Source organism: Acipenser ruthenus, chromosome 2 (genome assembly GCF_902713425.1).
Source record: "Acipenser ruthenus chromosome 2, fAciRut3.2 maternal haplotype, whole genome shotgun sequence".
NCBI classification, from domain to species: Eukaryota; Metazoa; Chordata; class Actinopteri; order Acipenseriformes; family Acipenseridae; genus Acipenser; species Acipenser ruthenus.
Genome location: NC_081190.1, coordinates 73,307,868 through 73,322,078, shown reverse-complemented (window position 1 = coordinate 73,322,078; position 14,211 = coordinate 73,307,868). Strand labels below are relative to the sequence as shown.

At 47.8% G+C, this 14,211-nt stretch overlaps 1 protein-coding gene across 2 annotated transcripts in view; it reads left to right on the top strand.

Moving 5' to 3' along the window:
* Positions 1–12,133: 12,133 nt before the first annotated feature.
* enpep (glutamyl aminopeptidase) overlaps positions 12,134–14,211 on the top strand; it is a 28,809-nt gene continuing 26,731 nt past the window's right edge. For both annotated transcript variants that reach the window (XM_059000733.1, XM_034015646.3), the window contains exon 1: positions 12,134–12,986. In XM_059000733.1, the coding sequence (XP_058856716.1) occupies positions 12,370–12,986 (617 nt within the window). In that variant the 5' untranslated portion in view covers positions 12,134–12,369. The remainder of the gene's footprint in view (positions 12,987–14,211) is intronic.

Genomic DNA, 14,211 nt, shown 5'->3' with positions numbered 1-14,211 from the left:
TTAGGGCTCTACAGGGGACACTATTCACCACAACAAAATCTTCATTCATTGGGCCAACTAAACTGGAAGAATTTGTCTCCCCACTGCACTCCAACTGTGGCAGACTGTGAACACAGGTAACTATAGGGCTGGTCTTGTTTTCGTTGCCCTTCACTTGCCCCTCAATTTCAGGCTGTAGTAGTTTAAATTAGAATTGTTTTCTCTTACACTGTGCTGCACAGCATAAGCATTTGGCTGGTTACGGCACCCAAGAGTGATGTCGCCAACTTGACCACACCGATGGCACACAAAGGTCTCCTGGCGACACGGAGGCCTCCGAGTTGCTGCTCCATCACCATTTCCTTGGCTACCGGCAGGGACATACCGGTAGTTAGTAGCAGTTTGTTGCAAAACCATGGCTCTGAATAGCATCACTTAACCCCCTTGTGGCAGCTGCTTCCTGCTGGGGCAAAACATTACTTTGCATGCTCCCCTCTGCACTGACTGCAGCCTGCTGCATACTGCTTACACTCTTGGCTCTAACCTTCTTGTCACATTATGAATTTTTCTCCCTCACCAGCTGTCTCAGTTCTCCCTGTAGCTGCCTGAACGTAAGATAGTGAGGATGCATGGGGGCAAGGCAATTACGTACATCTTTCTCACTTATGCCACACATGAACTGCTCTTGGAGTGATCTGCCTCCATTTATTTTTTTCTTCAATGCTCCTCAATAAGGCATCTAACTATGGCATAAGTGGAGGCTGACTCATCTGGACGCTGATGTTGCTCATAAAAGTCTGCCATTGGGTCAAGGGATAAATGGCAGTCACTGTACTCAGCCCTCAACTCCTCAAAAGCTTTGGAGGCAATCTGCTGTTCTAATGGGAGGTTCAATACGAGCTTCCTTGCTCCACCACTCAGGTAACGCAACAGGTGTTGCATATCCTTAATCTAGTCCTCTATATCAATCCTGAAATCTTTACTATTGCTGAATAATGGCATACCTCATACCTGATGCATCGCTGGCACATAGGTAGGAGCTGGGTCCACTGGGAACGTTTTGCCTTTTGTCGACTGGGGCACAGCTCCACTCTCCTCCGCATCACCAGAACACCATCCGGGTGGTTCTGTCTTCACAGGCCCTTCAGACCAGCCCTTTCTGCTCCCAGGCATCTTCTGTGTTGTACTCCCTCAATCCAGCAGTAAAAGCAGAAGAATATTCTTGTGTCTTTCCCTTCCCAGAACTAAACTGCTTAGCCATAGGTTTGCCTTGTTAGTAATAGCTAGTTGTTTACTTAAACTTTTTTTTTTAATTAATTAAATTATTTATTATTATTTATTATTTATTATTATTATTATTATTATTATTATTATTATTATTATTAATTTTAATTTCCCCATATTCCCCTCGTGGCTTTGGCCAGACCCCTTGCGAACGAGCGCAGCCGAAACAGCCCTGAAAACTCCAGGCAGCTGTTAACCCACCCCTACACTGTCCCACAGTTCCAGTTCTGGCAACAATGCACCAATGACATCTGGGTGCGCAAAACTATATTCACCGGGTACACCCTTCAGTTCCAGTTAAAACCTCCCCCCTTCCGGAAGCGTACCATTCAACAAGTAAACCCTGCTCTGATCGACCAGGGGTTCTATTCCAAATACTTCCTGGTGCCCAAAAAGGACGGCGGGCTCTGCCCTATTTTAGATCTGCGAGTACTGAACAAATACCTGCGGGTGTTATCGTTCAGGATGCTTACGCACAGGCACATCATCCAGTCAGTCCGACACGGCGACTTGTTCACCACTGTGGACCTGACAGATGCGTACTTTCACGTTCTCATCTGCCCAGGTCACAGGAAGTATCTGCGTTTCGCATTTCAGAGCAGGGTATACGAGTTTTGTGTCCTTCCATTCGGCCTGTCACTAGCTCCTCGAACCTTTTCAAAATGTATGGATGCCATTCTAGCTCCCTTGCGGGCTCAAGGCGTCCGACTGCTGAATTATCTGGACGACTGGCTCGTCTGCGCGCAGTAGAAGGAGCAGTTGGCACAGCACACAGTGATGGTTACAGACCATCTTCAGCGGCTAGGTCTGAAGGTCAATTCAAAAGAGCCGCCTCGTGCCGAGCCAACAGACCGAATTCTTGGGTCTGCATCTGGACTCTGTGTCCATGGAAGCGACCCTGTCGACACAAAGAGTTGCCTCGATGGAGTGGTGTCTCTCCCTATTCAGGTTGAGAGAAACAGTCAGCATGGAGCTGTGTCAGCGCATGCTGGGGTTAATGGCTGCCGCCTCGCAAGCCCTTCCCTTGGGCTTATTACACCAGAGACCTCTGCAGGCCTGGTTCAATGCCTTCGCGTTGCATCCACGGAGAGACAAACAACGCAGGTTGAGGGTATCCCGAACCTGCTGGGAAGCGTTGCGCTGGTGGAAAGTTCCGTCGAACATCCACCAGGGCGTACGCTTGGGTCCCATCTTCCGAAGGGAGGTTATCATGACCGACGCTTCCAACCAAGGTTGGGGAGCAGTCTGGAACGGCTCAGGGACCCGCGGAGTGTGGTCAGGACCCTGGAGGTCAGCCCACATCGATGCTCTGGAACTCAGAGCGGTGGACCTCGTCCTCTGGCACTTCTTGCCAGTGATTCTAGGCAAGCACGTGTTAGTGCGGTCAGACAACACCACGGTTGTGGCGTATATCAACCGCCAGGGGGGCCTACGGTCCCCTCGCCTTCACCGGATGGTAACGCGGATGTTGCTATGGGCACAACCGCATTTGACCTTTCTCCTATCCAGAGAAGGCCCTCTTGCGGGGGAATGGCGTCTCCACCCTCAGGTGGTAGAGCGCGTTTGGGAATGGTTCGGCATAGTGCAAGTAGATCTCTTCGCTTCGCGAGAGACCACGCACTGCCCCCTATGGTCCTCGGTGAGGGACCTCGACAGCCCCCTAGGAGTAGATGCACTGGCTCACGAATGGCCGCCAGGGCTCCTATATGCGTTTCCGCCGATTCCGATGCTCCCCACCTTCTTAGAGAAGGTCAGGGTAGAGCAAGCGACAGTGATCCTGATTGCTCCTCGGTGGCCTCGGAGGATATGGTTTCCGAGCCTGGTGCAGTTGCTGCACGGTCACCTGAGGGAGCTTCCCCTGCGAGCGTACCTATTGTCCCAGGCCCAAGGAGGGCTTTGGCACCCGAACCCCAAGCTCATGCAGCTATGGGCTTGGCCCCTGAACGGGAGCGCCTGTCAGCCTTAGGGCTCTCGAAGGCGGTGATTTCGACCATTCAGAGTGCTAGAGCGCCCTCTACTAGGTTGCAGTACACGTACAAGAGGCAGTTGTTTCAAGATTGGTGTCTGGCGGAGGGCCATGACCCAATATCCTGCCCTATGGCAGTGATATTACAGTTTCTACAGAAACTGTTAGATGAAGGGAAATCTCCCTCTACGCTTAAGGTGTATTTAGCCGCCATATCGGCTTGCCACATACGCATTGACGGTTTATCACCAGGTTGCCATTTTCTGGCATCTCAGTTCCTGAAGGGCGCAAAACGCTTGTGGCCTCCAAGAATGACCAGTTTACCGTCATGGAGCCTTGACGTGGTGTTAGAAGTCCTTACCAAGGCACCATTCGAGCCTCTCCACAGCGTGGATATGAAGCTTGTGTCTATCAAAACTGTGTTTTTGGATGCTATTAAATTAGCTTATGAATCTGCAGGCCTTCCGCCACCAGGGCAGTTGAAGGCGCATTCCACTAGGGGTATGGCGACATCCTGGGCCCTCTTTAGAGGGGTGCCGGTGTCTGATATTTGCGTGGCAGCCAGTTGGGCTACACCGCATACTTTTATGAGGTTTTACCGGTTTAACGTACTGGATTCCTCTGCTCCACTATTTGGAGCATCTGTGCTTCACTCTATGACGCCTCAGGATGTGGACATATAGAGTGGTTGACTATATGGTGTTCACTATTCCACCTTAGGACAGGTGTCATTGCGAGCATAGACGCTGAGGCGCAGCTCCGCATATGCCTAGATGTACTGCCTACGCAGTTGCGTTATGACGTAAGTCTGTCCTACTGCCGAGAATCCTCCCTCGCGACGGCTTGGGTACACTGTTCCCATACCTTGATGGTTATTTTCGACTTGAAAGGGAACGATAGGTTGCAGATGCAACCCCCGTTCCCTGAAAGAGAAAATAACCATCAAGCCGCGAGGTCGCTCCGGAAGCCTTCACAGCCTGAAGAGCAAAAGAGGAAGAGAGTCTCTGCGTGTAGTAAGCTCCCAGGGGGGCGGGCTTACACGGCAACTCGCACAGAGGCCTATCGGCAGCTTTGCTATAAAGCTCAGCCAATCCCTACTGCCTGACGGCAATATCCCATACCTTGATGGTTATTTTCTCTTTTAGGGAACCGGGGTTGCATCCGCAACCTATCATTTTGTTGCATGTTGAATATGATAAACGGGTTTCGCTAAATGAGACGTTGGCAATGGCCTAAAAAGTATTATTTTTTTTTAAAGCATAAAGGTCGATTTTACCCATTCTCTGCTTTAATTGAAAAATAAAGATTGAAAAAAAAAAACCCCGGCAAATTCTTTCTAAAATAAATGTCAGTATTAATTGTCGATTTGGCAAAACAAAAAAAAAGAAAAATCAAATAGTAGCAAGCCTACTTATACAGTATGCTTTTATACTCTTTTTTCCCCAGTCTGTATGCAAACATGGAAGATGCATTGATAATCAAAGTATGCTGCATGGATTTTTTGTTTTGTTTTGTTTACCACTCCTATAGGTTCTTGTCACAAAGACGGCCGGAGAGGGTGGCGTCAGACCAGAAGCAGGAAATAAACAGACAGAGATGTGTGGTTTGGTGAAGCTGAGCGAATGCTTTCACTCAGCATTTAATAAACAGCACAGAAAATAAAAGGTTTTAAACACAAAACAGGACATGGCACTTTAAGCCAAAATAAATAGACAGACAAAACGAACTAACACTTAACAAACGGTGCACGGAGACAAACAAACACGGTGAGAACAAACACTTTACGTTTTTATTTCGCTTTTCTTTCTCCTCTCTCTCTCCCGTTCTCCACTCTCGAACACCCAACCTTGAGTGAAAGAAACATGCATCTATATATACTGTTGTGCTGGGATTCAATTACTAATTAATTATTCACTTGAATCCCAGCACGTGAATTAATTCTGTGCAACCCCATGCTCACATATTACTTTTAACCAGCACGTGAAGTGATTTGTGCCCTCCTCGTGCCTAAATACAAATCTACACTTTTTAAATACACGTGAAACACAGACCCGTTTATATCCCGTGTACCAATGACTATACACCAACATTAACACACGCACGCAACATACAACACATAATATGCACACAGGGCGGGGCACATTGCCACAGTTCTGTAAACTGAAAAACTTAAATTGCTTTTTGAAGTTGCTTAACAATTTGAGAATATTGTACACTTACCAGCCAATGTAGATCATGTTGATACTTAGCTGATGTGCAGCAGTATTTTTTATAAGAATCTGTAGCCCTTTAACCAGCATCAGCCAGTGCTAATTAGAGGGCATGCTAACTTATTTTTACAAATTGACAAAATGATCTAACTCTATTTAACTTCAATGAGTAGTGTGGATAGTGTGACAGAAGGACAAAGCTCTTCATTCACGCAAAGCATAAAGACCTAATGTAAGGAAACACACATAGTCAAATCAATTCAACCATCTAAAGTTTCTTCATGTACAAAAGATCAGCAGAGCCACTGTGGACCTTTGCAAATGGCAGTGATAACTGATTACAGTTTTTTTTTTTTTTTTTGTAAAACCTTTTATTTAGTGTCTTAAAACACATTTTATTTATTTTTTCTTTTGTTCTCCTACACTTGCTTTGTTTGCAAGTGTAGGAGGGCAGCCATTTCAGCTTGTTTTTTCCTTTGTTTGTTTTGTTCTTTAAATTTTTACTTCATTTAAACTAGTTTCTTTTCTTTGCTTTTTAATTTTTTATTAAAGAGCACTTTCTTTAGTTTATTTTAAAATCATTTAAAATCACTACACAGTTTTAGTTTTAGTTTTTAAAATCCTTTTGTTTTAATCCCCTGCTTCTGCCTTGTGCAGAGTGGGGGAAGGGCAGGCAAGGAGCACATGCCATGTGCTCCTTTGTTTGCCCTTAGTTTGTTTTTTTCATTCTTTTTTTTAGTTTAGAACTATTTTTTAGTTTTAAACTTCGATTTATTTTTGAATTTTTCTTTGTACCCCTGCACTATTGGAGTGCAGGCGTGTGCGAATTCGTATTTATTTATTTATTAAAAAATAAAAAAAATAAAAAACGTTTGTTTGTTGTTTAAAAAAAAAAAAAACTTTTCTGTTTGTTTCATTTTTATTTTGCCCCTGTGCTATTGGAGTGCAGGGGTTTGTGTTTGTGTGTATTTTATTTTATTTCTTTGTTTAAAAAATAAATAAATAATTTTTGTTTGTTTGTTTTAATTTTTTATCTGCCTCTGCAATATTGAAGTGCAGGGGTGGGTGTATTATTTTGTTTTCTGTATTTATTTAAAATAATAAAATAAAATAAAAAAATAAAAAATCATTTTTGTACCCCTGTGCTGTTGAAGTACGGGGGGGGTGTTTGTTTATTAAAATAAATAAACAAATAAATAAATAAATAAATAATTAGTAAATACAAAAAAATATATAAATAAGAATGAGTGGACAGGCTCCACAAGCCCCTCAAAAATGGGCAAAGGTGGCTGCAGGGGAGGCTGCAGCCCCCTTTAGAAACATGACCAGGAGGCACGGGGTCAGGTGCATCCTCCGAGATACCCTCTCAATAGAGGCCATGGTGAAAGCCATGGCCAAGGTGGTCAGGCCATCGACCATCGTGGCGGCCTCAAAGATGTATGGCAAGGCCGTCTTCTTTTTAAAATCTGAGGCCACCACGCACACGGCTATTGAGAGGGGTCTCGCGGTCGGGGGGATATACATCCCCATTGAACCCTTGGAGGGGTTGGGCAGCAGGGTTGTCCTTTCAAACGTCCCACCGTTTTTGAAGGACGACCTCCTGAAGCCCCATCTTCAGGCCCTAGGGGAGCTAAAAACGGGCATCCACCCCATCCCCCTAGGGTGCAAGGACCAACCCCTCCGCCACATGCTGTCCTTCCGACGCCAGGTGACCATCCACCTGGCGGGGAGGGACGCCGTGGAGGGCAACTTTGTGGTCCCCTTCGAGGGGACCAATTATGTAATCTTTTATTCCTCGGAGGAGGTGCGGTGCTACCACTGCAGGGAGCTGGGGCACCAGAAAAAGAGGTGCCCCAAGCTTCAGCAGGGCACAAAGCCACCCGCGCCCGCACCGCACCCCTCCGAGTCCACCTCACCCCCGGGGCCCTCAAAAAGGCCCGCAGAGGGGGGCAAAAAAGCACCCGCCCCCCTCCCAGGAACATCCGAGGGGGGAAAGGGAGAGAAGGCCCCCGCGCCTCCTGAAAGCGCGCGGGGGGAGAAGGCTGCCGAGTGGACCACCGTCGCCCGCCGCAAAACGAAGGCGGCGGCCAGGTCCACCGGGGCGGCCAAGCAGGGGGAGACGAAGCCGTACCATCTGGCGGTGGGTCAGGGGGAGTCCCAGAGAAAGGGACTCACTCGACGGCACCCCCTGCGAGGCAGGGCGGCAAAGCCACCCGTAAAACGAAATACCTCATCCCACGGGGGTGAGGAGAAAAGCGCTGTCGGAGGTGTGCTCCCCGTCGCCGCGACAAGGCAGGGGACCGCCTCCGGCAGCATCAGGGGAAAGAGGAGGGCGCAAGTGCACACGTCTCGGCCTCATGGTGGGGGTCCCCGGGGGGGCAAAAGAGGGCCCCCCAAAACCAAAGTGACCGCCTCGACGTCCCCCCTCTGCCGGCAATGAGGGCCCCGGTCCTCGTAATGCCACAGAGTGGGTGAAGGATCCATCCCCCGAGGCGGTCCGGGGCTCCGCGGAAGAAGCAGCGGAGCCCATGGAAGAGGCCCCCGCCGAGAGGCCAAAGGGGAGGGAGGAACCCGCGAGGGCAGATGGAGCCCTTCGGGTAGATCCCCTCCCCGTCACTAAAGAGACCTCGGAGCCGGCCCCAACTCTACCACCGAGGGGCCAGCCGCAGCGGAGGTCACCAAGGGGCGCAGGAGGGGCCTCCGACAGAACACCTGCCTTGGGCACCGCCTTCCTCCGGTAGCGACACAGGTCCTGAAACCTGTGTTGCCGAGGAGGGGTGGCGGAAACAGCTCCTGAGGCAGAAGCGGGCTCCGCAGGTAACGCGGAGCCCATGCAGACGACCCCCGCTGAGGGGCCAGAGGGGGGGGAAGAACAACCCCTCCCAGAAAAAGAGCTGCCTCTGGCTCCCGTCTCCGGGGAGGAGGCAGACTCGGCCCCCGAGACAGGCGTGGGCTCCGCGGACAATGCGGAGCCCATGCAGACGACCCCGACTGAGGGGTCGGAGGGGGGAGAAGAACCCCCCCAACCAGAAAAAGAGCTGCCTCAGGCTTCCCTCTCTTGCGGCAACGGGGGTTCCGGCCCTCGTGCTGCCGCGGAGGGGGAGAAGAAAACACCCCCTGAGGCAGACGTGGGCTCTGCGGAGCCCACGATTACAATGGTCTCCGGAGCGTAGAAGGGAGGGGAAGAACCAGAGAGGGCAGAAGGTGGTGCCCTCGAGGTAGATCCCCTCCCCGAAGTGCAACAGGGCCAAGAAACCGGTCCCCGACCCAGCATCGAGGGGCTGGTTCCAGTCACCGAGGGCGCGCGGGAGGAGACCCTGGAAGAACAACCGCCTCGGGCTTCCCTTTTCCGGTGGCGATGAGGGCTCCGGCCGTCGGGGGGGAAACATCGCCCGAGGCGGTCCCGGTGACTGATGCGGAGGGAGGGGAAGGACCCGAAAGGGTGTATCCCCTTTCTCTAGGGGAGGGAGGGGAAGGACCTGAGAGGGTGGATCCCCTTCCTTCGAGGAAAGAGGACGGGCCTGAGACCATGCCTCGGACCTCAAAGGAGGGACCCAGACTGGGGACCAAACCATCTGGCTCAGCGGCGTATGCCGAGCACCCGTCTGCGCCCCCGAAATCCAGGGTACAGACGGTCCCTGCGAGGGCCCCTCCGCCGGTCTCTCCCGCCACGTCCCCTGGGGGTGGGGCGCAGGGAGGACCAGTGAAGCTCAAGATAAGGCGCAACGTGCTCACCCACCAACGGGAGTGCGTTGTGCTTTACCATCGCGAGGGGGGCGATGGAGAGCTGAGGGAGAGGGAGGAGGATACCGAGTCCACGGGCAGTGTGGGCACGGAGGTTCCGTCCGTCTCTCTCCCAGACATCCCTGTGGTGGAGCTCCACGAATTCTTGGAGGCCACTGTCCACCGCAGGGACAAGGTAATGCTGGCCCTGGACAAATGGGGGGACTTCCAGAGGATCTTACAGTCTGTGAGCTCCTTCCTCAGGGCCAGCCACGCCAATAAAACTTCGGGCTCGAACGTGCACATTCGGGCCCGCAAGTTACACGACCAGTTGGTGAGCTTCGGGAGAACTCAGGATCTCCCATGAGCGTCACCGACAACTCCTGACAGAAGATCATGTATCACATCGGTACTGTGAACGTCAACAGGTGTAGGGACCCTTTAATCTCCTACCTGAAAAAGGGGATTACTCTGTGTGCTTCCTGCAGGAAACCCACACGACCCCAGAGGCGGAAGCCAACTGGATTCTGGAGGTGGGGGGGGGGGGAGTGTTGTTCAGCCATCTCACCGGCACCTCTTGTGGGGTGGCGACGCTCTTCTCCGGGTCCTTTCTTCCCACGGTACTCGATGTGGTGGACGTCGAGCCGGGCCGTCTGTTACACCACCGGATCCGGGACGGCGACAGTATCATTCACCTGGTGAACGTGTACGCGCCGTCCACGGGTCCGGCGAGGGTCCAGTTCTTTCGCCAGATGTCGACCTATATGAACAACATCAGTGCCGACGAGTGCGTGGTCCTCGGGGGTGATTTCATCTGCACCCTCGAGGCCGCGGACAGGGTGGGGGGGCAAGAACACTACCCTCTCTCGTCGGCAGCACTGAGAGAGCTGACCGCTCAGCTCTCTCTGGTCGACATCTGGTGTTGGCATCACCCAGACGTTTCCGCCTTCACCTTCACCAGGGTGAGGGAGGGGCGGGTGTCTCAGTCCCGGATCGACAGGTTCTACGTCACCAGGAACCACGCTCACTGCGTTCGCTCCTCCGACATAAGGCCGGCAATGTTCACGGACCACAACCTGGTGGCCGTGGCGGTGGCCCTGGTGCCAGTTGGGCACGCCTCCACCTACTGGCACTTTAACAACGCCTTGTTGGAGGATGAGCGCTTTGAGCAGTCTTTCCGGGACTTTTGGACGGTCTGACACTTCTTCTACGCATTGGAGAAAAAGAAGGGAGACCGCAGGAACATCACCTGCTTTCTGGCAGACGACGGCTCCCTTCTGACGGATCCGGAGAGCGTGAACGAGAGGGCCAGAGCCTTTTACTCTGACCTCTTCTCTCCGGATCCCGTCGTCTCAGACGCGTGCAGGGTTCTTTGGGACGGGCTTCCCACGGTCGGCGAGGGTGTCAGGGAAGAGTTCGAGGGCCGACTGACCCTGGCCGAGCTCTCCGGCGCTCTTAGTCTGATGCCCTACAACAAATCGCCAGGCATCGACAGGCCATTCTTTGTGTTCCTCAAGAACCTTTTGCTGCAGGTCTTGCTGCATTTTTCCCCTACCCTTTTTATTTTCGGGCACCCTGTTCGTGGCTCCACCAAGAAGAGGGACCTCCTGGTGAATCTGCTCCTGGCTCTTGGCAAATTTACCATCTACAAGACCAGGAAGCGTAAGATCACCGGGGAGGGTCTCTTTGACTGTGGGGCCATGTTCAGGGCCCTCCTTCGTTCCCGGGTGGTGTTGGAGCACGCCGACGCGGAGTCCACTGGTGACATGACGGCTTTTGTCGACCAGTGGGCTCTGGGTGGCGTGCTCTGTAACCCCCCCCCCCCCTTTGTTTTGAACGTTTAATTTAGGGGAAAAAAAAAAAAAAAAAAAACTGGGTTAGTTAATGGCCGGTTTTTTGTTGGCACCCCCTTTTGATTAGGGGGTGCCAAACTGAATCTTTTCACCGGCTGCCTTTTGGCAACTGGTGCATCGGCTGCCTATTGGCAGCTGGCGCAGTTTGTTACCGGCCCTTAAATAGGCTGTACGCTTGAGCAAGGTACTTTATCTACATTGCTCCAGTAAAAACCCAACTGTATAAATGGGTAATTGTATGTAAAAAATAATGTGATATCTTGTAACAATTGTAAGTTGCCCTGGATAAGGGTGTTTGCTAAGAAATAAATAATTTATTTTAACTGTTTTTTTTTTTAATTAAAAAATTACGTGCTTTAGCTGTTGCCTAAAAATAAATCAGTTGCAAGCTACTTAATGTATTGCAGCTATATTTATTGGATTTGACATGTATTTAGTGCATCATTTTTTTCTACTTGCAAATTATGGTGTATGGGATATCATAAAACTATAATTGTTGGACATATGCAAATTGTTTGCTTAAATGTTTACTTTTTTAGAATTCGTATAATTAAGCTTGTTGTCTGGATGTCCCTCTCCCTTTTTTAAACTTTTGCATCAGTTTTTAAATGTTAAATCTGCTTTTGGTTTACTTAACTTCAATATTTAGTACAAAGTAAGAATCTCCTTGAATAGGGAGATAATACTACAGAATATCAATAATACTGCTTCAAAACAATAAGCAGTTTTTTTTTCATCATTTACATGTCTATCCAATATAGTTTTTGTGAAAGAAAAAAAAAGCTGGAAATAAAAAAAAAAATCAGCTGCAAAACTCCCTGTAACGCTACCTTTCTTGTTACAAAACTGCTGAGAGTAAAGGTACAATTGGACCATTGTACTGTGAAACATATAAATCTTTATTATTTTATAGAACTCAAAGGTTTTTACAAATGATGCAGCGATTCCACTCTCACTGCAGTGTGCACTATGGGCTTCTGTCCTTCGCTGAGCTGCTGACAGCTACTTGGCATGTGAGAACTCCCAATTGCTGATTAACATACCACTGTTTTATATTTAACCTGAGTAGGGTATGAATAGAGAAACAGCAGTGCTTCTGTCTCCTGTCAGGGGCTAAGCTTCAGCCTGTGCACTTCGCTTAACTTTTTGCTTGACCCCCTTCTCCCTTCCTCAAGAAAGATAAAAGTAAAGACTAATTGAGTTGTCATTTTAAGAAAACATTACTTAACTTTTCAAAGGACACAGTCTACTGCAGATTAGGAGCTTCTTGTGGACCGCGGAGACTCCAAGAGAGATCATTTTCATAGGACAGCTGTTTAAAGACGTGGTTTGAAAGGGTTGACAGACCACCACCATGCAAGGGATGGATTATGACAATCATGAAAATGAGAACAAGTACTGCATGAGAGGTAAGCATGTGGCCATCATCTGCGCCGTGGTGGTGGTAGCAGCCCTTGCAGTTGGACTGGGTGTAGGACTTTCAAAATCGGAGTCCTCCAAAGCTCCTGAAGAACCAACAAGCAGCCCTGACCCACCAGTAGACCGAGGGCCTTGCACCCCCTCCAACAGCATTGGGGTTTGGAACAACTTCAGACTACCTGACTATGTGATCCCAGTCCATTACGACCTGGAGCTGGCACCAAATTTGAACAATGACATCTATACAGGTAGCACAACCATAACCATTAACATCAAGCAGGCCACTAAACACCTGTGGCTTCACATCCGAGAGACCTTTGTCACTGCGATCCCCAAGCTGCAGAAGAAATCGGGGAACACTCAGCAGGATGTTGCAGTGTTAAGTTGTTTTGAGTATAAGGCCCAGGAGTATGTGGTTGTAGAACTGAAAGAGAGTTTGCAGCCATCAGAGAATGATGACCATTACCTGCTGACACTGGAGTTCCAGGGCCGATTAGATGGATCCCTGGTTGGGTTCTATAAAACCACTTACATGGAAAAAGGAGTTCTAAAGTAAGTATGTATATATAAATATATATATATATATATATATATATATATATATATATATATATATATATATATATATATATATATACTGTATATATTTTCATTTCATGCATGTCAGTGTGTGACTATAGCATACATTTTAATTTTTTTAAGTGAATGTATAAAGTATGTCTATGCTTTCTTTTTTTGTAATAATATAGATAAAGCACAAGATATCAATAACAAATAATTTATATAACTTTAATCAGATAATATGAATCTTTGTTGGGATTCTCCAGTTATACTTTAGATGTGCAAAATATATGAAGTATAACTGCTAAACTGAACATTTTTTATTAGACACACTAGCCAGCTTATTTTAGTCAATTTCACCAGTATAATAAATATGCAGCTTTCATATATGGACAGCTAAAATATCATTGACTTTTGTTATATGTAACCGAGAGTAAATATAGCAAGCCATATATACACATTGGGTAGTTAAATTCTAAAACTAATAACAAACAACTTAATACTATTAACCAACCCTGAAATTAAGTTTTTTATTACTGTTTTTCTTTATTATTATTATTATTATTATTATTATTATTATTATTATTATTATTAGTGTTACCTTTTTGATAAAATAATGCTAATGAATATTTGAAGTAAAATGTTTTGAGAATCTAGCTGTATGTATGATGATGGAATCTTATCTTATAGCATGTTCCTTTTCTAGTTTGTATATATTCCTCAGTACCTGTATTAATTTAAACAGGTGTTGAGATTGTGTTATTTAAAAACAAACAAAAAAAAATAGAAAAGGCCATTCTTCGGTTCAACTGCTTTCAGAAAAAATCCAGACCTCCATAAAAAAGTTATAATAATGGTGATAGGGGTGTTATACAAAAATCAAATTCTTTCATTTAAAATTATGATTTTGAATATCCAGTGTTAATAGTAACAATGTATTTGAATAATGACAAATACATTTGCGTGATTAGGGATAAAATATAGCGTTGCATTGTTCACATACGTTACGACTCTCAAGTGCCTTTCTGTCATTTTTTGTTTCAAAGTTTATATCCTGACAACTTAATTTTACACTTTACTGGTACTTAGATTTTTGTGCCTGTTTTTCTGTATCTTTTGTGGTACAAGGGCGTGCTTACCCAAACCTTCTGTGGAAGCACATCTTTGTTTTTCTCCACTCCATATAGCAAAACATCCTGTGTATTATTAAAAATCA